The 24,439-nt window shown below is 43.9% G+C and overlaps 1 protein-coding gene across 1 annotated transcript in view; it reads right to left on the reverse strand.

The window, feature by feature from the left end:
* Positions 1–4,099: 4,099 nt before the first annotated feature.
* The window catches only part of LOC142596428 (ras GTPase-activating protein 1-like), a 31,931-nt gene continuing 11,591 nt past the window's right edge, over positions 4,100–24,439 (reverse strand). The window contains exons 3-8 of the mRNA XM_075725527.1: positions 20,695–20,830; positions 19,407–19,477; positions 8,586–8,703; positions 7,492–7,523; positions 5,532–5,598; positions 4,100–4,399 (exon numbers count right to left, since the gene is read on the reverse strand). Of these exons, the coding sequence (XP_075581642.1) occupies positions 4,100–4,399; positions 5,532–5,598; positions 7,492–7,523; positions 8,586–8,703; positions 19,407–19,477; positions 20,695–20,830 (724 nt within the window). The remainder of the gene's footprint in view (positions 4,400–5,531; positions 5,599–7,491; positions 7,524–8,585; positions 8,704–19,406; positions 19,478–20,694; positions 20,831–24,439) is intronic.

A 24,439-nucleotide genomic window follows, 5' to 3' on the forward strand; every position in this document is an offset into this window, starting at 1 on the left:
TTCTTGCTGGGATTTTGCTTTTCTAATTTTCTCCCTGCATGACCTAACAAGATCCCTGTACTCTTCCGGAGTTGCCCGCCCCTTCTTCCAAAGGTGGTAGACTCCCCTTTTTTCCCTGAGTCCCAGCAAAAGCTCCCTATTCAGCCAGGCCGGTTGTCTTCCCTGCCGGTTGGTCTTACAGCACACGGGGACAGCCCGCTCCTGCACCCTTAAGACTTCCTTCTTGAAGAAGGCCCAGCCTTCCTGGACCCCTTTGCCTTTCAGGACTGCCTCCCAAGGACTTTCCCAACCAGCGTCCTGAACAGGCCAAAGTCTGCCCTCCGGAAGTCCATGGTAATGGTTTTGCTGCCCCTCCTCTTTACATCGCCAAGAATCGAGAACTCTATCATATCGTGGTCGCTAAGCCCAAGACGGCCTCCGACCACGACATCTCCCACAAGCCCTTCTCTGTTAGTAAACAGCAGGTCAAGCGAGGCACCTCCCCTGGTAGGCTCGCTTACCAGCTGCATCAGAAAGTTACCTTCCACACACTCTAGGAACTTCCGAGACTGTTTCCTCTCTGCTTTGTTGTATTTCCAGCAGATGTCTGGCAAGTTGAAGTCCCCAACAAGAACAAGGGCTAGAGATTGCGAGACTTCTGCCAGCCGCTTGTAGAACGCTTCATCTATCTCTAATAGAATCATATAAATTTCACTTTACTTGGCACCAGCTTGTAATCGGAGTAGCTTGCTGCATGTCTAAATTCATTTCAATAGGAAATGGAAATGTACATATTAGGACATTCAATTTATGCTCCCAATGGCAGTCATTATCAAATAACTCACAGGCATAGCAGGAGTTTCAAAGGAAGATCCTATGAGATCTCATTCTGAACCTTATAACCTCTAACTACCTTTCAGCAGCCAACACTGTTATCATGAGGCAGCAAGATAATCATAGTAATTAGTTAAGCTAGTGTCAGAGACTGAAAGATTTAATGCCTCAAACATTGTGGTGAGGCAAGTTAAGGTCTCCATAGTGATAAATTGGGGTCTGCATAGCACCACAGGTGAGAAGCCAGTTGGTACAGAGTTGGCAGGGACACTCGCAGTTCCGCCCTCTGATGGCCAAAGGTCATGCAGAGTTCATTTGAGGAAGGGGCTCACAACCACCCAAAAGACTCCTAGCGACCCCCCCCCCCCCCACACACACACAGAGTGGCGCCTGCGCAGAAGATGGAGAACATTCTGGAATAAGCCTCAAGGGGGACGAGACTAGAGGTGGGGATTGGCCTATAAAAGACACAACTTCGAGGAGCCACGAGGTACACCCCCACTATCGGCGGACCCCAGGCTGCTGCCACTGCTCTAGACCGGCCTCCCCCGCCTGCTGCCACTCTGGAAGCAGCGCGCCGACTGCCATGTTTATCGTCAACATCGCGGTATCCAAGGGTGGTGATATCTCTCTCTCTCCTCTTTCTTCTTTTTCCTTTCCTTTTACCCACGTTGCTTATTGTGGTGCTTTCCTGGTTTGGGTTGCCTCCTTATTCTCATAAACTGTTGACCAAGTCTGAGACTAAGATTAGACCTAACCACACCTAGACTCCTCTCTGGAAAGGAGTTTAGAAAGCAAGGGGGTCTATTCTGAACCTCGTGACTCAACGGGAGGGTCCCCCTTATCCCCTGCATATTGTGGTGCTTTCCAAGTTCAGGTTGGTGTTTACTGTTAATAAAAGGTTTAACTGGTCATTTGGTGTCATTTCACCTTAATTTAGCCCAAGGGAATCACAGAACCTCCACGATCCTCTCTGGACAGTCCAGTTCGGGTTGTGACACCTAGTTATTGAGTTAATTGTTTGTATTTTGGTTCAATCCCTATCCTGTCTCCAAACACATATTTAATTTCAGTATTCTTCTTTTAACATGAACTCTGTCTCCTCTAATATATTCAGGAGGAGGATTCAAGTTTGGCAGTCACTGTGGCCATATCCAGGTTTCAGGCAACTTCTTCCTTTTGATACAGAAGCAGCCTATCCCAACCCTTACATGAGAGCAAGCAAACATGCAGTCATACTTCCCCCTACTTTCAACAAAAGCCAAACATACCTTCCTATATTTGTTACAGAGTGCTGGGCTGTTAACACATATGTGTGTGGTCACCATCCTGACCCAGACAGACAGATTTTACTGCTGTAGGCAGTGAAGTAGCAGCTGTTGTTGGGAGAGGCCATCTCTAACCTTCAGCAACAAGACTTGCTGGTCATGATGGATAAATAATCCAAATAGGACCTTCCAAGATGTTGCTGTAAAATGAAAAATAAGTTGTGATTACTGCACGTTTGAACAAGAGAATGCAAACTCAGAAGGTTATGGTAACATTGTATTTGTTGCTGGTGGTACTGGTATACTGTGTGGTATGAAAAAAACAAGAGTTATGTGGCTTAATTAAGACTGAAATCCATTTAGTTTATCCAAGTGAGACTTTGACCATAGTCTATTGGTCTGAACCGAAGTTTAGTAGGAGAGAGCTTTTCCATGTAGAAATGGTATAACAAGATGAAAATTGTATAACAAGTGGCTGGAAATTGAAGGCAAAGCTACAGGGAAAAAAAAAAAATTGACAATATTGACAGCCTACCTGGAATTGCAGGGGCAGTGGGTGAAATTCACTTCACCTCATTTTAGCTGGCTAAAAGTTGAATGTTTAGTCTAAATTAGCATGGGTGCCCTGTACTGTCAACAGATATCCTCCAGAGAGTGATTCATCCCCTCTTTAGCATCTATCTTGTGATGCAATTAATTGCTCGCTGGAGGTTCTTATGTGGCTCCAACTGATTATATACAGAGTCCATCCAATTGAGGTAAACTGAATACCTGTGATTAACAGCTACAGTTAGATAAGATGAAACCTACTATATACATATATATACATACATACATATACACATGCATGAATATCATTGAGCTCAATTACATCTAATAGGCCTGAAGGTACAAATTATTCAGTGAATCCCTTTAGTTTGAATCTTGGAATCTATACTTTAGCAGTTTTCAGCAATGCAGTTGTCCCTATGACAGAGCTCATGTTTCAGTTTCTTGCAGATATATGGTACCTTCAACTTAGTATCTCATTTAACTTCTAATTTCCCATATGGTTGTACATCAGCCAGTTCAGATAGTCCTAACAGGAAGAATGATCTTTGTCCTCACTTGTCTTCAAAGCTTTCACTGGGAGACCACATATGATGACAGACTCTTTAGATTAGTGCCATATTCACTGAAAACACTGTTTAAATTTCTTTTTATTGTTTCTTCCTATTCATTATAGATTTAGAACCCAAGGAGATTTTCTGTGAATAAGAGCAACTAATTATAAATAATCATAGAATGACAGAATGGTTTAGGTTGTAAAAGTCCTTTAAGATCATCAAGTCCAACCATTAACCTAACACTACCAAGTCCACCACTAAACCAATTAAGGGTAGAGTAATAATTAATTTCATGTTTCCTGGCTTGGTGGCTGGATTATTTTTTAATGAGTACAACTAGGAATCATTCCTGAGGGGGAAGGCTCAGAGGTACGCTGCATCACCTCTCTAGGCCCTGCTTGGCAGCTAGAGAAGATCTGGCTTTGGGCTCCCCTTGCCTGGGACAGCTATGCCAATGGAGTAGAGAACGTTTCCCTCCCCAGTTTGACGCTGGGTCAGAGGACCCTTCAGGGCTGCTGCGGCAGGGTCAGTGGGAAGGTCCAACAATGAAGACAGGGGAAATCACAAAGGGACTGAGAATAGCCGAGGGACGGAGTGACAGAAGAAACATCAGGGGACCTAAAGTCAGCTCCAAATCCTACCTGGACCAGCAAAGCCACCAGCCTCTTAACGGAACCAGCACGGACTGGCTGCAGAAAGCACATCAGCATCAGGTGAAGCCAGGTCACAGGCAAGCCCCGGGAGGGGCTTGATCCTGTCAGTGGCATCTCTTCCCTGGCTCCAGGCAGGGGATAAAGGGGTATTGGGGATGAAGTTCTCCTTGTGCCTTTCATTTGCTGGGTTTGAGTGTAGGGTCCTGGGTCAGTCCCCAGATCCAGCCAGGCTGCCTGGGCTGCAGCAGCCACGCTTCCCTTATAGCTGCTTGTCTTTTACAAGTCCATTTGTCAGGTGCATCCCTTTTTTCAGAGCATTGGGCAGCTGGAGTCCAGCCTCTTTCTTCTTGGCCGTTGTGGTTTTCTTGCTGTTCTCCACGTCGTACTCACACACATCATTCACCTCTTGCATCTGCCCCATCAGAACCTTGGCCACAAACAGGATGATGTACAGAAACCAGTAGATGTTCATCAGAGTGAGGACAAGGAGCAGAGCATTGAAGTAGAAGGGGATATTAGGGACTGACTGAAAGCTGGAGTAGCAAGTGGCGTAGAGAACCTTGAGGGGAAACCAGTAGAGACGGAACCAGAACCAGCTGGCGCTGAAGGTGAGGCAGCCAATGTTGGAGATGACGTCGTTGAGGCGATGACTCCCCCCTCCCGTGCTCATTATTTTTTAATGAGTAAAACTAGGAATCACTAAGGTTGGAAAGGATCTCTAAGATCATCAGTCCAACCATCAACCCAACACCAACATGCCTACTAAACCATGCCCCAAAGTGCCACGTCTACCTGTTTTTTGAACACTTCCAGGGATGGTGACTCCACCACCTCTCTGGGCAGCCTGTTCCAATGCTTGACTACCCTTTCCGTGAAGAAATTTTTCCTAATATCCAATCTGAACCTCCCCTGGTGCAGCTTGAGCCCATTTCCTCTTGTCCTATCGCTAGCTACTTGGGAGAAGAGACCAACACCCACCTCACTACAACATCCTTTCAGGTAGTTGTAGAGAGCGATAAGGTCTCCCCTCAGCCTCCCCTTCTCCAGACTAAACAACCCCCCCCAGTTCCCTCAGCCGCTTCCCATAAGACCTGTGCTCCAGACCCTTCACCAGCTTCGTTGCCCTTCTCTGGACACGTTCCAGCACCTCAATGTCTTTCTTGTATTGAGGAGCCCAAAACTGGACACAGTATTCCAGGTGCGGCCTCACCAGGGCCGAGTACAGGGGAACAATCACCTCCCTGCTCCTGCTGGCCACACCATTCCTGGTACAAGCCAGGATGCTGTTGGCCTTCTTGGCCACTTGGGCACACTGCTGGCTCATGTTCAGCCGGCTGTCAACCAACACTCCCAGGTCCTTTTCGGCCAGGCAGCTTTCCAGCCACTCTTCCCCAAGCCTGTAGCGTTGCATGGGGTTGTTGTGACCAAAGTGCAGGACCCGACTTGAGACAATTTGACACAACTGAGAATGTGAACTTTTCCCTCATCTGTATATTTCTCTTTCTGATTCACCCCCAAATCTTCCTAACACTAACCTTAGTCCTCCCTCAGAAAATAGGTACATATTCCCTTGCTTATCTGGCATTAGCGCTTAAAGTAAAGATGAGAAAGTTCTAACTTTAAAGAGGAAATGCCAGGTTCTTATGATGATTCTTCACTCCAAGCAAATCCCAATTTATTTAAATAGAAACAGAATCAATGGAAATAGTAATGGGATGGAGTTTACCTTCTTCAGTGGAGATCTTCCCATGGAACCATCTTAAAGATGAAGAGAAAAATTAGAAAGCAAGACTATCAGCTCTCTTTTTTAGTCGTTGTGACATCTAAGGCTCTGACACCTATGAATTAATCTTTATTTTAAAAAAAATCTAGTACATATAGATTATATAAGCAACCATTATGTTACTCAGCAATTCTGTTTTTCTGCCAACAGAATGAAAAATAAATATCTACAGCTATATAAATAAACTCATTTCAATACAAGTGTCCAACACGAAGTAGATGTTCAAATCCAAGTGTGTTTAGAGATGAAAAGGCATTGTTTAAATGCTAGATAATTTGACAGGCATATTTGAAGTCAGTCTCAGATAGCAATTTATTTGAAGTGTGAAATGCAAAGCCCAAAGAGATTAATGAAAGTTAAATACTGTACAGAATAACTAAAATTAAATTTTGCTAGAAGCTGAGGAAATAAAACCTAGCTTTGTTAGACTATTGAATATGAACTGCGTTAATCTCACACCTTGCGTCTTCCAGAGTCCTGCATCAGAGCATCATCCTAAAAAATACAGCAATCTGTCCAGTCTCAATCTGATACCTATGATTATAGAAAATGGCTTGACATTGCATGGCTATTCACTTTACATGTGGCACACCACATGCTACATCTTAAGAGCTCATCCAGTCCTTTAAAGGAAAGCTAGAAATATGGCCTTTCATTGCAGAGTGTGTGTGCACGCACGCGCGTGTGTGTGTTTAAGCGTGTAAAAGAAAGCCTCTTTTACGCATCAAAAAAGAGCTCTAGTTCTAACTTACTTTCTATATTACCTTTACAGGACAATCTCTGGCTACTGGAATATTCGCAGAAATCCCTGCCTCCCCTGGAATCCTCTGAGCAGCATGAGTAACTGGACTGACAGTCTCAAAGCTCTAAGAATCTGCTACAAACTACTTTGTTTTAAAAAAAAAAAATTCATGTATTTGAAGGCACCCCTACTATTGTTATGCTGCTATGCCAAACTGACTAGCAGAACATTGGGGACCAGTAAACTGAAGCCACACGCCAATGATTTTCTTTCCCCTATTAAAAAAACCCCAAAACCAAAAAAAAACCCAAAAAAACCCCAAACCCAAAAACCCACAAGAAATGCCTTCTTCAATCATCAGTCCTTTGGAGACTGCAAACTGGGCAATAAATACAGGAAGCAGCAGCTGCAATTATAGCAAGCAAATGGAGAACAGATGAAGTTATCCAGCTACTAGAAATTTTCTGTAACTTTCATTTTACTCATCTTTACTACTGAAAATAAGTCAACAGTTTCCCATAATATCAATTCATTGTTCATTGTAAATTGTATTAGGTTTTGGTTTGGTTTTTTTGTTTGTGGGGGTTTTTTTGTTTGTTTGTTTGTTTTAAATATTTAACAAGTTGGAATTCACTGCAAACAGATTATTCTATAGTCTCCTGGTTTTCGCTTTAAGTGTTAGCGCATGAGGCTAATACAGAGAAAGTGTTACTATTACACTATCATTCCTCTAATGATACTTTGTTCCCTCTCCTGCATTTAGAGTTGAGCAGACCTGAAAAAAGGTTACTTCTAAGGCAAACTGTATGTGTATAAAAAAAGCCCACAAACTGGAAAACACCACACCCTCCATTGTACATATTCTGGGTAAAGTGATCACACAGAGACTCATCCAAGATTTTATCACTGCAAAACCCATTAACATTAGGCATAACTAATATAAGACTTCATGTCAATTACCTATGCATCTTCAACAGTTAGTATAGAAGAAAAGTCTTAAGATCAAAAAACAAGTGTACTTGTTTGTACTTGTACACAGCTTTGGTTCACCTTCCCAATCTCATAGCTAAAGTTTACAAACAGTTATTTTACGATTTGCTTTTAATAACAAAACAAAAATCCTTACATTTTGCCTTCATGTGGATCTTCTTCTCTTCCCTAATAGGAGAATTAACATATTAAGTGCATGACAACAGTATGCTTGAGTTTAGAAAAGTAAACTTCATAGGTTAAGACCTTCTGTAGAAATAAACAGCACTAAGAAGTCCAAGACATTTTTGAACTAGATGGCTTATTGCACAGTTCATGTAAAGAGGTTTTCAACTTCATTCACTAAGTTGAAATTCAGCCATAACACATTATTTCAAAAGATTGTTTCTGTCACTCTTCAAGTCCTTCTTTACATGTGGTAACTTAAATGTCAACTTTCCTGAACTTCAACCACTAATGTAGAAATCTACAGTTAGATACTCTAACACTGCCATTTCAATTTAGCCATTCACATCCTGATATGGATGTGAGAAACAGGTGAAGCAAACTCTACTAATAGCAAAATATATATGCTGCAAAGCAAACATCATCAGGACTCCAAAGCAATGTTGAACTTCTTTTAAAAAAGCATGTGGGAGGGTGGGGTGGGTGTTTTTGTCCATTAAATCATCTCTTCTCCTGCAGTAATTCAATTATCTTTAGGTCACCTGGTTAGCTTCCTGACTTAGCATAAGCCCTTCTAGGTATAATTAACTCATCAATATACTTTTTAACCCACACTTGGCCCTTAGTAAAAAAAAAAAAAAAAAAAAAAAAGACACAGCAGTGCAAAATTTCAGTCTATACATTTATGAATGTTTCATAGCAAACAAACAAAAAAAAGAATGCAATTGAATGTTGAATGACTAGCAAGTTCTTTATCAGGACTGGTGAGTTTAGGGAACTGCCTAATAAGCTCACAGTATCATTCGCTTGCACATGAACTTGTTTGGATAGCACATGAATAAGTACTTTGTTTGGATACTGAATTAGACTTAAAGGTTTGTTACACTGTTTAAAAACTGGCAGATTCAATTACTGCAGGAAGGTTCAGAAAAGTACATAAAGTCAGGCAGTTAAATGCCACTAGTTTGGGTTTATTTCAATGTTAACTTACACACAAAATTAATAAAAAAAAATTAAAAAATCAAATCTCAGTTCTGCAACAGATTTGAATATAAAATTACTTACCACTTCTTCTACCAGGTCTTCTACAATAAGACCTTGTTCATCTGTCCGTAGGTTTGTAACCCACATCCAACCATCTTCCAATTCATTATGGACAATAAACATGTCTCCTTTAAGGAAACTGAAGAGAGTTACAGTAAGATTTATGTTAGAAGTACAATCACAATATAAAGTTTAATGAACACAATGAATTCTTGAGCATAGTTTCAGCAAAACATTTGAGGAAATCTGATCATGAAAGATACATTTACCGGTATCCCAAGCACACCATGTGCATTTTTCACAGTTTAAGTAGCTATGATAGATGAATATTTATCCTTCTTTGATTTACATTTAGAATCTAAGATACTTTAAAGTGTGCTAAGGATGCATAAAACAAAAAACACAACAACATTAAAAGATAGTAACATTCTTCTTTTACCAAGAGGGATCAAATACTAAACACAAGTAAAAACAATCAAAGATTCCCTTAATAGTCTAATAATACTTTTATCAAAACCTAATTTTGTATAATAAAGCCTGTGGAATATCTACTGTTTAGGTCTTTGCATATGAAGATAAGTGCTAAAAAGAAGATACAGAATAGTTCCTCAAAACAACATGCAGTTACCTACAATAAGAGCATAAATACAAAGCATTAAAATGTCCAAGGGAGTTTCATTACTGGAAGGTTAGTACAAGTTATTCCTTAAGTGTAATCCCAAACTCAGGTGTACTGGTTTTGGCTGGGATAGAGTTAAATTTCTTCATAGTAGTTTGTGTGGGGCTATGTTTTGGATTTGTGCTGAAAACAGCATTGATAGCGCAGGGATGTTTTAGTTACTGCTGAACAGTGCTCACACAGCATCAAGGCCTTTTCTGCTCCTCACACTGCCCTGCCAGCGAGTAGGTTGGAGGTGCACAAAAAGTTGGGAGGGGACACAGTTGGGACAGATGACCCCAACTGACCAAAGGGATATTCCATACCATATGACATTGTGCTCAGCAATAAAACTGGGGGGGGAGGCTGGCAGGGAGGGCCGCTGCTCAGCGACTGGCTGAGCATCAGTAGGTTGGTGGTGAGCAATTGTTTTCATTTGCATCACTTGGCTTTCTTGGGTTTTATTTTCCTCTCTCTTGGTTGGTTGGTTGGGTTTTTTTTTTTTTCCTCCTTACAATTCTTTTTTTTAAATTTCTTTCTAATTATTAAACTGTCTTCATCTCAACCCATGAGTTTCTTTCTCATTCTTACCCTTCCAATTCTTCCCCCATCCCACCGGGGGGTAGTGAGCAAGCATCTGTGTGGTGCTTAGTTGTCAGCTGGAGTTAAACCACAACAGTCCTTTTTGGCACCCAACGTGGGGCTCGAAGGCTTTGAGACAACAACAGATTTGACCAGAGCATATTAGAAGGAATTTATAATTATTATATCTGTTAACAGTTGCTGGTCACAATATTGATTTATCTGTTCTCAACATTAGTTTATCTGATCTGTGCCATGCTCCCTTTTTTGCTCTACATGTTAAAGACTGGATTTGGCTTTTGCAGTCTGCTGTGCTCTATAGTGATTAGTGGTGTTTTGCCTGGGAGATTTATTATTAAAACACTGGCCTCGAGCTTAATCTGCTATTTGGGCTCTGTAATGAAGCCATTACTGTACTTCAGGAACCATCTCATGGAGACAATTAACAATTACACTTTTTCCTCCAAGAGGTTTTTGGTGGAGGAAACAGAGAATGGCACCTTCACCACCTTCTTCCATGATGTCAACCAGAAAAGGAAGGTTAAAGAAAGCGTACCCCGCCCTGATGAACAAGAATGGCGACCTTGTATCAACGGACGAGGAGAAGGCTGAGGTACTCAACAACTTCTTTGCTTCACTCTTCACCGGCAACCTCTCTCCTCACCCCTCCCGAGTCGATGGACCACAAGATGGGGAGCAGGGGGGTAAAGCCCCTCCCACTGTAAGGGAAGATCAGGTTCGAGACCACCTGAGGAACCTGAATGTACACAAGTCTATGGGACCTGATGAGATGCACCCCAGAGTCCTGAGGGAATTGGCTGATGTAGTTGCCAAGCCACTCTCCATGATATTTGAAAAGTCATGGCAGTCAGGTGAAGTCCCTGCTGACTGGAAGAAGGGGAATGTTGTGCCCATTTTTAAAAAGGGAAGAAAGGAGGACCCTGGGAACTACCGACCTGTCAGCCTCACCTCTGTGCCTGGGAAGATCATGGAGCAGATCCTCCTAGAAGCTATGCTCAAGCACATGGAGGACAGGGAGGTGATTCGAGACAGCCAGCACGGATTCACCAAGGGCAAGTCCTGCCTGACCAACCTCGTGGCTTTCTCTGAAGGAGTGACTGCATCAGTGGACAAGGGAAAAGCAACGGATTTCATCTACTTGGACTTCTGTAAAGCGTTCGACACAGTCCCCCACAACATCCTTCTCTCTAAATTGGGGAGATATGGGTTTGATGGGTGGACTGTTTGGTGGATAAGGAATTGGCTGGATGGTCGCATCCAGAGGGTCGTGGTCAATGGCTCGATGTCCACATGGAGACCAGTGACGAGTGGAGTCCCTCAGGGGTCCGTACTGGGACCGGTGCTATTTAACATCTTCATCAGTGACACAGACAGTGGGATCGAGTGCACCCTCAGCAAGTTTGCAGACGACACCAAGCTGAGTGGTGTGGTTGACACGCCAGGAGGACGAGATGTCATCCAGAGGGACCTGGACAAGCTGGAGAGGTGGGCCTGTGTGAACCTCGTGAGGTTCAACAAGGCCAAGTGCAAGGTCCTGCACCTGGGACGGGGCAACCCCCGATATCAGTACAGGCTGGGGGATGAAGGGATTGAGAGCAGCCCTGCGGAGAAGGACTTGGGGGTACTGGGGGATGAAAAGCTGGACATGAGCCGGCAACATGCGCTTGCGGCCCAGAAAGCCAACCGTATCCTGGGCTGCATCAAAAGAAGCGTGGCCAGCAGGTCGAGGGAGGTGTTTCTGCCCCTCTACTCTGCTCTGGTGAGACCCCACCTGGAGTACTGCGTCCAGCTCTGGGGCCCTCAGCACAAGAAGGACATGGACCTGTTGGAGCGGGTCCAGAAGAGGGCCACAAAAATGATCCGAGGGCTGGAGCACCTCTCCTACGACGACAGGCTGAGAGAGTTGGGGTTGTTCAGCCTGGAGAAGAGAAGGCTGTGGGGAGATCTTATTGCGGCCTTCCAGTACTTAAAGGGGGCCTACAGGAAAGATGGGGGCAATCTTTTTAGCAAGGCCTGTTGTGACAGGACAAGGAATAATGGATTTAAACTAAAGAAGAATAGATTTAGACTGGATATAAGGAAGAAATTTTTTACAGTGAGGGTGGTGAAGCACTGGAACAGGTTGCCCAGAGAGGTAGTGGAGGCCCCATCCCTGGCAACATTCAAGGTCAGGTTGGATGGGGCTCTGAGCAACCTGATCTAGTGAAAGCTGTCCCTGCTCACTGCAGGGGGGTTGGGCTAGATGACCTCTAAAGGTCCCTTCCAACCCAAAGCATTCTATGATTCTATGTTTTCTTCCTTGTTACAATAACTCTTCAGTATCTTGAACATCCTTGGGTAACCAAAATACTCCTGTTGGTATTTCTTAGGAATATTGTTTCGGCTTTTTCCAAGGTTAACCAACTATTTAGGAATATCACCCAGGCCCCGCGGCAGTGTGGTTATGGGTGGCAAGGCATGTGGGAGAATATGGGCAGGTATCTAGAAAGGTTGCCACCTCCGATGGTCTGGGACTTCACTCCCAGATCCTGGTGAAGTGATAGAATGTTTGGAAAAAAGACGCCCTGGCTATTCCAAAGAGGCACAACTTATCGCACTGTGCTGGGGCCTGGCCTGCACCTACCAAACACTGCTCAGTACTATTCAGCACCCTCAAGGAGAAGAGAGGGTCTCTGGATCTGAAAACATACCAACAGACACTGTGGCTAAACTAGAGACCCAGCCTTCAACTATATCAGTCACCTCTATAATTAAAAAGAAACAATGGAAGCAGAAGTCAACTCATTTAGTAAGGGATGAAGAAGCTGCTCCTAAGAGGGAGCAGGAGAAAGAATGAGAAGAGGCAGCCTGTTCTGCAGCAGAGTAGTCACAAGAACAGGAGGGGGAAGGGACTGAAATCATAAACAAGAAAGAAACCACCCAATCCCTATCCCTAAGCGAGCCACGAGATATGTGAAGCTGTCAACCAGGCAAGCAAATTATCAGCTGGTTACTCCAATGCTGGGATATTGGGGCCAACAGTCAGGAATTAGAGGGTAAGGAAGCCCAACAGCTGGTATCCCTTGCTAAGGCCATTGGCAAAGGGATTGGAAAAGGGGCAGGAGTCCTCAGACTTTGGAGGCAACTCCTATCGAGTGTGAAGGACAGGTATCCCTTCAAGGAAGATCTTGCAAATTCCCAAAGCAAGTGGACCACCATTGAGGGAGGTATCCAGTATCTGAGGGAATTAGCCAAGGTGGAGGTGATCTACAGCAACTTGGACGTCAACCAGGTATCCAAGAACCCGGGTGAAATCCGGTGCACGCGGTCCGTGTGGCAAAAGTTTGTACGAAGCGCACCGACGTCATAGGCCAACACCCTGGCGATAATGAGCTGGACAGACACAGAGGCACCAACTGTGGATGGATTGGCCAGCCAACTCCGACAATTCAAGGAGAATCTCACTTCCTCCCTACGGGCCTGCATCTTGGTTGTGGAGAAACTGACCCAACAATTGTCCCAGCAATTAAAGAAGGACAGGTCTTCCTCATCCATACCGACCAATGTCTTGGCTATTAAGAGTCAGCCTTTTTGTGTTCAGGGGAGAGGGTTACCAGTGGCACACACCACATGCCACCCTGTGGTTCTATCTGTGTGACCAAGGGGAGGACACGAGGAAGTGGGATGGTGAACCTACCTGGAGACTAGAAGCTGGAGTGCAGGAACTGCAAGAAAAATCAACAGCCAAAAGGCATCCATCCAGGAAAATTACTGCTCCAGTGTCTGTTGGTGCTTAGTTGCTGGCCAGGGTTAAACCACAACATCAGGTCATATGAAAACCTTTCACTGGAGCACAGGGGGACTTCTCAATCAAGTCAGATGATGCATCAGGGATACAGGCAATAGCTATGAGGTACTGAAGCTCATTAACTACTAATTAAATCTAAAGTTAGATAGCAATTTTCTACGGAGCGTCTCTTATTTGAGAGGGTGTGACAGATGCACCCACTCTGAGTGAACAGTACTTTGGTTCAGGCATTACTGACAAGTAGGCCTGACTGAAATCAGCCCTGCTGTGCAAACCTTGAGAATTGTGCTAGGCCATATCTTCTCGGGAACCAAGGAGTCTAGGCCATGTCTTATCAGGAGCTAACAGTACCAGCCCGAGCTGGGACTAGACAAAACTAAAACTGCTACAGCTGCACAACTGCACATACACCAAAAGGGGATTTGACTAGATGTCAATAACTTTACACTATAAATATCTGTAGCCCCCCGCCCCTAGCCCATTGAGCTCTCCTGTATGGCAGCAGGCTGCACGGCAGTGATCTCCCCCTTGAGAAGGGATGCCTCTCAAGGTTACTCCTTGAGGTTGAGAGACCCCTTACCCAGCATCTGATATCTATAACGAAGTGAGCGACATTTTACATTAGGCCTAAGAATATATTGTATGCTAGCAACATTTATATATCCAGCTATAGCTTAATTATTACAAGTGCAGTAAGTAGTAGAGTGTTTGACCGCTGTCTAAATCATCATCTAATCACCGTCTAAATGATGATTTAAACGATAATTTAAATAATTGTCAAATCATTGTTAAATCACTGTTTAATTACCATTCCATTATTGCTTAATCACCATTTGATTATCATTTGATTTTCATTCAATCATCGATTAATTACCATCTGTTCATTGTTTAATCATTAATAAAACCCTTTTAGTTAACCCCAAAACGATGACTTCTCTTAATAATTCACCTGCGACAGAGGGTAACAGAAAATGCATTAACTTGAGCACAAAGCAAACAGCAAGAATAAAAAAGCCTAATGAAAGTACTCAGAATGAATTCAGCTCCTAATGAACCTAAATCTTAACAATGGACAATAAACAGCAAGGCCATTCTACATCAGTTCTATTACAAAGAAGTTCACAGTAAGTTATTGCGTGGAAGACTGGTCAAAATTAACCCTGAAATACTTCAAGCTCTCTAAATATTAATTATATCATTAAAATTGTCACAAGATTCCCTGAAATACATAAAATCTTCAAGAGTACCTTACAGTACAAGAGTATAGTACATTAATTTGACCTAAAACAGAGTACTTTGTCCCAGCTTTGCTATGAACAGAACTATTTTACCATGCAGATCTCAGAAGCCTAGCCAGACACACAAAACTTTACATTTCAGCTGTATCCTAAAAGAGGGAGAAAAGGTATAATTTCCTGCAATTCTTGTTACCATAGCAGAGTAATGAAATGCTTTTTCCTCTTAAGTTGGTAGGTGCAATTAGGCACTCACTGGACTTGATGGATCCTACTATGCATAAGAACAGAAAGAAGCCCTACTTGCAATACACAATTACGGAGTTCCCTCCTGTCTTGCCACCTTCTTGTATGCTTAAAGGAGGTCTTCTCAAAAGATGAATATCCCCACAGTGTTTTTTAGAGAGGTCAGAATGGACTGGACACGCAACCTTGAGATAAATTTCCACCCCTATGAGGATATAAAGCTGTCATATACATTTCCCTATAATCTTAGGCTAACAGTCCTGTCAAGAACCCAATTCCCAATTCAACCAGTGTCTTCTATCAACTTGCGAAACCAAGATGGTCTCATTAGAAATCACCACAAACCTCTTCCAAATCTTCCTTCAAGAAAGCAGTATTAATTCCAAGCAACTAGCATATGTTCTTCTATTAGATATAGGACTGTTTGTTTTGCATCCTTTCCACACAACATATAATGTGAAAATGCAAGAGAAGTGGGGAGTAAAGACCATCCCATAGATTTTCTTGATAGATCAATCTTAGAAAGGAAATGAGTAGCAGTTCACAGGAAAAAAAAAAGAGAGAGAGAGAGAGAGAGAGAGTGTATTGGGTTTACATGGCAAGGTTTTGGTAGCGGGGGATGGGGCGCTGCAGCAGTGGCTGAGCCAATCAGCGACAGTGGTAGCGCCTCTGTGATAACATATTTAAGAAGGGGGAAAAACTGCTGCACAACAGCAGCCAGAAGAGAGAGGGGTGAGAATATGTGAGAGAAACAACTATGCAGACACCAAGGTCAGTGGAGGAGGAGGGGGAGGAGGTGTTCCAGGCGCTGGAGCAGAGATTCCCCTGCAGCCCGTGGAGAAGACCATGGAGACGCAGGCTGTCCCCCTGCAGCCCATGGAGGTTGACGGTGGAGCAGATATCCACCCTGAAGCCCATGGAGGACCCCACGCCGGAGCAGGTGGATGCGCCCCGAAGGAGGCTGTGAACCCATGGAGAGCCCGTGCTGGAGCAGGCTCCTGGCAGGACCTGTGGACCCATGGAGAGAGAGGAGCCCACGCTGGAGCAGGTTTGCTGGCAGGACTTGTGACTCTGTGGGGGACCCACGCTGGAGCAGTCTGCTCCTGAAGGACTGCACCCCGTGGAAGGGACCCATGCTGGAGCAGTTCATGAAGAACTGCAGCCCGTGGGAAGGACCCACGTTGGAGAAGTTCACGGAGGACTGTCTCCCATGGGAGGGACCCCACACTGCAGCAGGGCAACAGCGTGAGGAGGAAGGAGCCGCAGAGACAACGTGTGATGAATTGGCCGCAACCCCCATTCCCCATCCCCCTGCACCACTTGGGGGGAGGAAGTAGAGAATTCGAGAGTGAAGTTGAGCCTGGGAAGAAGGGAGGGGTGGGGGGAAGGTGTTTTTAGATTTGTTCTTATTTCTCATTATCCTACTCTGCTGTTAATTTGCAATAAATTAAATTAATTTCCCTGAGCTGAGTATGTTTTGCCCATGATTGTAATTACTGAGTGATCTCTCCCTGTCCTTATCTCAACCCACGAGCCTTTTGTCATATTTTCTCCCCCCTGTCCAGTTGAGGAGGGGGAGTGATAGAGCAGCTTGGTAGGCACCTTGCAATCAGAGAGGCAATTCAATAACTTCTTAAAATATTAAGATTACACATTTAAAAGTATCATTTGTTCAATACAGACTCTTTCCAAAAGAGGGGAGAGGGAGAAGGAAAGGGAATCATTCTTGCTCTATTTTAAGGACAGAGTTTTTAGGCACAGGCAACAATATGAGTGCTAGAACATTAAAGGCAAGTTTTTTTGGCTGTCTCTCCTTTTTTTCCTTATTTCAAGGAAGACACTAAAAATACTGTTCTTAATTTTATCAAAGTCAATTCTCACATTCTCTTTCTAGCGGTCAAGATTGGTTTGGCTTGAACTATATATCTGTTACTAGCTACTTCTGCAGGCAAATTCGCAGCCAATTTATTTCAAACCCTCACATGAGACATTTTCGCACAGAATTCCTTCATGCACAAACTTACATTTTTCTCAAAGTGGGTAAGCCTTTGAAATTAGCAATGTTCTACTTCTAAACTAAGTTTCATCATTCTAGCAATTAAATGTGACTCCCCTTACAATTAATACAAACAGTTGTGGAGCAATTGCTGGAGGTGACTTAGAAATTAAACTTAAATTCACATTTTTAGGAAAGGTACAGCACTGAAGAAGCTTCCAAGGTGGAGTGCGGCTGGCATGCAAGGAATCCATTCCATGCAAAGTTCCCTAGGCCTGCAACCTTAGATGTCGGCAACGCCAGGGGATCTTGGTGTGTTGGCTCTAAGAGGAACTGCCCGGAGGGTGGAGCGGTGTGGAGACACCGCGGCCAGGCTCTGTGTGGCACCCCAGATGGGACTGCTGTGAAGCATTCTGCCCAGCCGGGGCAGCTCCTGTGCCCCTGGATTCCCCAGTACACTCCTTCAAGCCCTGAGACTTGGTCTACCTACGGACGTGGAAAGACGAACCACTCGTCAAAAAGTGGAAAGGGCCTTATCAAGTATTGCTGCTGCTTTTGGTCCCTGTATAGTCCTGACCGTGCCAGAACATGGCAAATGATTTATTGTTGTCGTGGTTTAGCCCCAGCCAGCAACTAAGCACCACGCAGCCGCTCGCTCACTCCCCCTACCCCGATGGGATGGGGGAGAGAATCGGAGGAGTAAGAGTGAAAAAACCCCACTCCTGGGTTGAGATAAGAACAGTTTAATAATTGAAATAAGGTAAAATGATAATAATAATAATATAATAATGATAATAATAATAACAATATACAAAGCAAGTGATGCACAATGCAATCGCCGACCGATACCCAGACAGTTCCCGAGCAGCGATCGCTGCTCCCCGGCCAACCCCCCCCCAGTTTATATACTGAGCATGACGTCATGTGGTATGGAATAGCCCTTTGGTCAGTTTGGATCAACTATTCTGGCTGTGCCCCCTCCCAGTTTCTTGTGCGCCTGGCAGAGCATGGGAAGCTGAAAAGTCCTTGACTAGCATAAGCAGTACTCAGCAACAACTAAAAACATCAGCGTGTTATCAACATTCTTCTCCTACTAAATCCAAAACACAGCACTATGCCTGCTACTAGGAAGAAAACTAACTCTATCCCAGCCGAAACCAGGACAATTGTACATGTACTTACCGAAGGAACAGAGTGCAGTATAATGGAACACCGCAAGAACTTGGGCAAACGATGGATGAATGAAGGAGGACAATGGAAAAAGTATAATATGGGACCCTGGGCCAACAGTCTGTCATGTTTTTGACAAAATGCTGTCCTTTGGTAAACCGTGCTCATTATAATATCGTTATAATACCAAAACACACCTCCATCCCAAAAGCTACCCGCCTCTAAGGTGAGACCACCCCTCACTGAGCTTGCGCTTTGAATTTTTCTAGTCTATACCTTTAAAAGCAAAGCGAGAAAACTTTACACCAATCATAACAAAGGTATGTATGACTAGAGTCACTCAAGCTCCACCTGAAAGGTAAAAAACAGTATAAAATAGCTTGAGAGAGGGGGGATGTTAGGGAAGATACCATCGCGTACCACTCTGACTTCTGGGATCAGTCAACGGGCTGAGTCTCTCTTCCCCCCCATTGGGACGCCTTTGCGTAAGATTCTAACACTTGGTTATACCAAGTGCCTCCCCGGGAAACTTAGAAACCTCTATAGAGTCGCTTTGTATCTTTTAATGCATTTCTAGCCAGGCTGTGTTACTCATACTCTTAGTATTTGCACATGCTTTGCAGACAGTGAATTTATCACCGGTAATCCAAAGAACCTGTGTGTCTGTTGCTTTAATAAACTGCACTATTCATTAATCTAGCCGTGATAGTTCTCATTGAACGCGACCAGACTCTTCAAGTGTGGCCGTGGTAGTTCATGGAACGCAACTAGACGGAAGGTGCCTTGCGTTATTTGTGCATCCGTAATCGTGATAGTTCAGTACACTGAATGCGACTGGACTTATAACGACGAATTGGGCATCTCCCCAAACCTCTTAATGCAACAACAGTATACCCAGAATAAAAGTGTTATTGCTATATCCGGTGGGGGGAGAAAAAGAGAAAAAAGACAAGGAGAGAGATGACAAGACACGAGACAAAAAAGAAAAAAAGGAAAAGAAAAGAGGCATCATACCTTTAACCTCCCAGAGCATTAAGTCTAAGAAGCAACTGGAAAGTATTTGCATAGTGAACATATACTGAAATCATTAGTATTTATAAATACTCCAAGACTTTCACAATTGCTTCTACCTGTTATTAAAACATACCTTATTTCATCAGTTTCTGGCACTTTGGTGTAAGGTAGAATTGCTCGAACTCTCCTTCTATCCTCCACAGGCTACAATTTAAGAGAAGAGTGCAAAGATATTAATTTTCCCTTTCATTCTAGTGTAGACTTGTGTTCAAAAAAAACATGTAGACGTGGCACTTTGGGACATGGTTTAGTAAGCATGGTGGTGTTGGGTTGACGGTTGGACTGATGATCTTGGAGGTCCTTTCCAACCTTAATGATTCCTAGTTTTACTTTCATTAAAAATAATCCAGCCACCAAGCCAGGAAACATGAAATTAATTATTACTCTTACCCTTAATTGGTTTAGTGGTGGACTTGGTAGCGTTAGGTTAATGGTTGGACTGGATGATCTTAAAGGTCTTTTCCAACCTAAACAATTCTATGATTCTATGACTTCCTCTCCCCAACATTATGCTATTCTGAGGCAAAAGACTGGTAACAGTCATTTGTATCCCTTTGCTAGTTTTACTTTTTCAAAGGGTCAAAAATAGTAAGAGCTGGAAATGCTTAATTCCTAAAGTTATCTACAAAAGCTCTCATTTTGTTTCTAGCCTTGTAACATTATCGGTCACGTTATCTCCAAAAATCAAATTACCAATAATGTAATTCCCATGAAAGAGTACTTTAGAACTTTCTTCCACTTAGTGGAAATTTACAGAAGTTTAACTTTCAGAAACGTCTTTATTTGGGGGGGGGGCAGCACAGTCTGGCAGGTGTTTTGGGGGGGCTGTTTTGTTTGGGTTGGGGTTTTTTGTGTGTGTGTGTGTTTGGTTTTTTTTTTTAATTACTGATATTGTCTTAAGGACAGTCACTTGAAAGAAGCCCAGCTTTCAGGAACTTTGGTTATTTCCAGGATGTGTGTTTTGAAATCTTTGCTACAAAACAGTAATATTATTTTGAAAGTCAGTGTAAAACCCTAGAGGCTAAGTACATTACAATGGTGCTCTTTCCTAGCCAAGAACCACACATTTTCTTGTTTATCTCAGTTTACATACAATGTTATTACTACATTTGGAGATAACTGCAATACCTGATATCTAGCTTTCTCATTACAGATTTTCATTAAAAACCAACTTTTTATCATTACTTTCTATCAGTAAGAACATGTTTATATACTCCTTATAGTTCACCATATGCTGAGACAGCTCTAGAACTAGGGGAAGCTGTCTACAATGGTTTTTTCATAGAAAACTATGAATATCGAATGCAAGATTAATGATATTAATATTTAAGTAAATGACATTTGAAAATTTTACTACTTGCCTCTGGAGGTGCTACTGGAAAGAATAGCTTTTCCCCCTTCAGCAAACAAGACACATGACTGTAATAACCAATTAGGTCCGAGAGCGAAGCAAAGCGACGTCCACCAATGTAATAGTCTCCACACATGGCAATAATCCTGTTAATAAAGAAAAGGAAGCTTGACAGAAGAAAATCTTTTGCTACAAATCGTTGGGGTGTTTTTTTGTTGGTTTTGTGATTTTTAAATTTTTTTAAAAGGAAGTTAGGATAACACTGAGTTTTTAAAGCAGGCTGTCTATGTTCAACAAAATGCAATATTACACTCTCTCTCTCTCTCTCTCTCTCATATACACACACACACACACCCCCCCCTCCTTAACTAATGAATATCTCATCAGCAGTTACTGATAAACATCACGACATAAAAATATTTGAAGACTGTAAAGGAGATGTAGATTTACAAAAAAGTAAGCAGATTTGCTAGAACTAAATGAAATTAAACACAAAAATGTAATTACCAGCACCCTGGACAAATGACATACTACATTAGTAGAGGTAACAGCATTAATACTTCTATCATGCAGGACATGCAGCTTATATGATAGGCCTGTATAAATTTGGCAAAGTATCAATATATTTTGGTAACAAATAACTGCACTTAATTATACAGTGCAGAATACTGAAATACCTTCAAAAATTAGTCACTTTTCTACAGTTAGTCTAGTATCCATGCTAAAAAATAAGAAATAATAATAATGTACTCAATTTAAAAGCCTGCTAATAAATAGGAAAAATGCTTAAAATAAATTTCAATAGCTTAACACAAAAGAAAATTCTTATAAGATTGCTCATCTTACTCGCTAACTTATGTAGTTGGGGTGTGTGCACGTTGGGTTTGGTTTTATTTTTGTGGGGTGGGGGGGGTGTGTATTTTAGTACCCAGATTTGTGAACACACCTGTCTTACCAAAAAATGGAAAATGCCACGTCTGTTCATATTGCTATGCAATACAAGTTCTAAAAACAGTCAGAAATAATTGATTTAGGTAAGAGTTAACAGTTTTTAAAACATTTGTATTACACAAGAGTCATTTGTACAAGGAAAAAAAAGTACATCAGTTGAAACAATATTTTTGACCAGACAATCCAAAGAAACAATCAGTTATGTAAATTGATGGCATCAAGAGGGCCTAAATTTTTCCAGCAACACAGAAGTTGGACAGCAGCCCTGACTAATAACACTTCTTTAAAAATGTGAAGACCTATCTGGAAAAGCAACTTGGAGAAGGGACAAAATACTGACAGAGGGATTGAACTATTCCTTTAGTTATACATAGGGAAAAAAAAAGTGAACAAGGCATTTGACCTACTGTACTGGGTTTGCATGGCAAGGTTTTGGGAGCGGGGGGGCTACAGGGGTGGCTTCTGTGAGAAGATGCTAGAAGCTTCCCCTATGTCCGATAGAGCCAATGCCAGTGGGCTCCAAGACGGACCCGCCACTGGCCAAGGCCGAGCCCATCAGCGACGGTGGTAGCGCCTCTGTGATGACATATTTAAGGGGGAAAAAACCACCGGGACACAAACTGCAGCTGGAGTGAGGAGTGAGAATATGTGACAGGAACGACTATGCAGACACCAAGGTCAGTGAAGAAGGAGGGGGAGGAGGTGCTCCAGGCAACGGAGCAGAGTTTCCCCTGCAGCCCGTGGTGAAGACCATGGAGACGCAGGCTGCCCCCCTGCAGCCCATGGAGGTTAACGGTGGAGCAGATGTCCACTCTACAGCCCGTGGAGGACCCCACGCCGGAGCAGGTGGATGCCAGAAAGAGGCTGTGACCCCGTGGAGAGCCACGCTGGCAGGACCTGTGGACCCGTGGAGAGAGAGGAGCCCATGCTGGAGCAAGTTTTCTGGCAGGACTTGTGACCCCGTGGGGGACCCACGCTGGAGCAGTCTGCTCCTGAAGGACTGCACCCCGTGGAAGGGACCCATGCTGGAGCAGTTCATGAAGAACTGTAGCCCGTGGGAAGGACCCACGTTGGAGAAGTTCGCAGAGGACTGTCTCCCGTGGGAGGGACCCCACGCTGCAGCAGGGGAAGAGTGTGAGGAGTCCTCCCCTTGAGGAGGAAGGAGTGGCAGAGACAACGTGGGATGAACTGACCACAACCCCCATTCCCCATCCCTCTGCACTGCTTTGGGGGGGGGGGGGGGAAGCTAGAGAAAATCAGGAGTGAAGTTGAGCCTGGGAAGAAGGAAGGGGTGGGGGGAAGGTGTTTTAAGATTTGGTTTTATTTCTCATTAACCTACTCAGTTTTGATTGGTAATAAATTAACCTGGTTTTCCTCAAGTCGAGTCAGTTTTGCCCGTGACAGTAATTGCTGAGTGATCTCCCTGTCCTTATCTCGACCCACGAGCTTTTCGTTATATTTTCTCTCCCCTGTCCAGTTGAGAAAGGGAGTGATAGAGCGGCTTTGGTGGGCACTTGGCATCCAGCCAGGGTCAACCCACTACATCTACTTAAACACTATAATTTTTGGTAAAAATTGGGAAATCGGCAGTTTTATGAAAGCTGCAGAATGCTAGTTTCCAATAAATTATGTAGCAAATGGGAAAAACATCAAACTTTCCACCAGAACACTTGTTGCAGTGTCAAAACAATCACTTTTAAGATCACAGAATCATTTAGGTTGGAAAAGACCCTTAAGATCATCGAGTCCAACCGCTAACCTAACACTGCCAAGTCCACCACTACACCATGTCCCAAAGTGCCACGTCTACCCGTTTTTTGAACACCTCCAGGGATGGTGACTCCACCACCTCTCTGGGCAGCCTGTTCCAATGCCTGACTACCCTTTCCGTGAAGAAATTTTTCCTAATATCCAATCTAAACCTCCCCTGGCGCAGCTTGAGGCCGTTTCCTCTCGTCCTATCGCTAACTACTTGGGAGAAGAGACCAACACCCACGTCGCTACAACCTCCTTTCAGGCAGTTGTAGAGAGCGATAAGGTCTCCCCTCAGCCTCCTCTTCTCCAGACTAAACAACCCCAGTTCCCTCAGCTGCTCCCCATAAGGCCTGTGCTCCAGACCCTTCACCAGCTTCGTTGCCCTTCTCTGGACACGCTCCAGCACCTCAATGTCTTTCTTGTATTGAGGGGCCCAAAACTGGACACAGTATTCCAGGTGCGGCCTCACCAGGGCCGAGTACAGGGGGGCAATCACCTCCCTGCTCCTGCTGGCCACGCTATTCCTGATACAAGCCAGGATGCTGTTGGCCTTCTTGGCCACCTGGACACACTGCTGGCTCACATTCAGCCGGCTGTTGACCCAACACTCCCCAGGTCCTTTTCCGCCGGGCAGCTTTCCAGCCACTCTTCCCCAAGCCTGTAGCGTTGCATGGGGTTGTTGTGACCCAAGTGCAGGACCCGGCTCTTAGCCTTGTTGAATCTCATACAGTTGGCCTCGGCCCATCGGTCCAGCCTGTCCAGATCCCTCTGCAGAGCCTTCCTACCCTCAAGCAGATCAACACTCCCACCCAACTTGGTGTTGTCTGCAAACTTACTGGGGGTGCACTCGATCCCCTCATCCAGATCGTTGACAAAGGTATTAAACAGAACTGGCCCCAATACTGAGCCCTGGGGAACACCCCTTGTGACCGGCCGCCAACTGGATTTAACTCCATTCACCGCAACTCTTTGGGCCTGGCCATCCAGCCAGTTTTTTTTACCCAGCGAAGCGTACACCTGTCCAGGCCATGAGCAGCCAGTTTCTCTGG

This window comes from Pelecanus crispus, chromosome W (genome assembly GCF_030463565.1).
Source record: "Pelecanus crispus isolate bPelCri1 chromosome W, bPelCri1.pri, whole genome shotgun sequence".
NCBI lineage: Eukaryota > Metazoa > Chordata > Aves > Pelecaniformes > Pelecanidae > Pelecanus > Pelecanus crispus.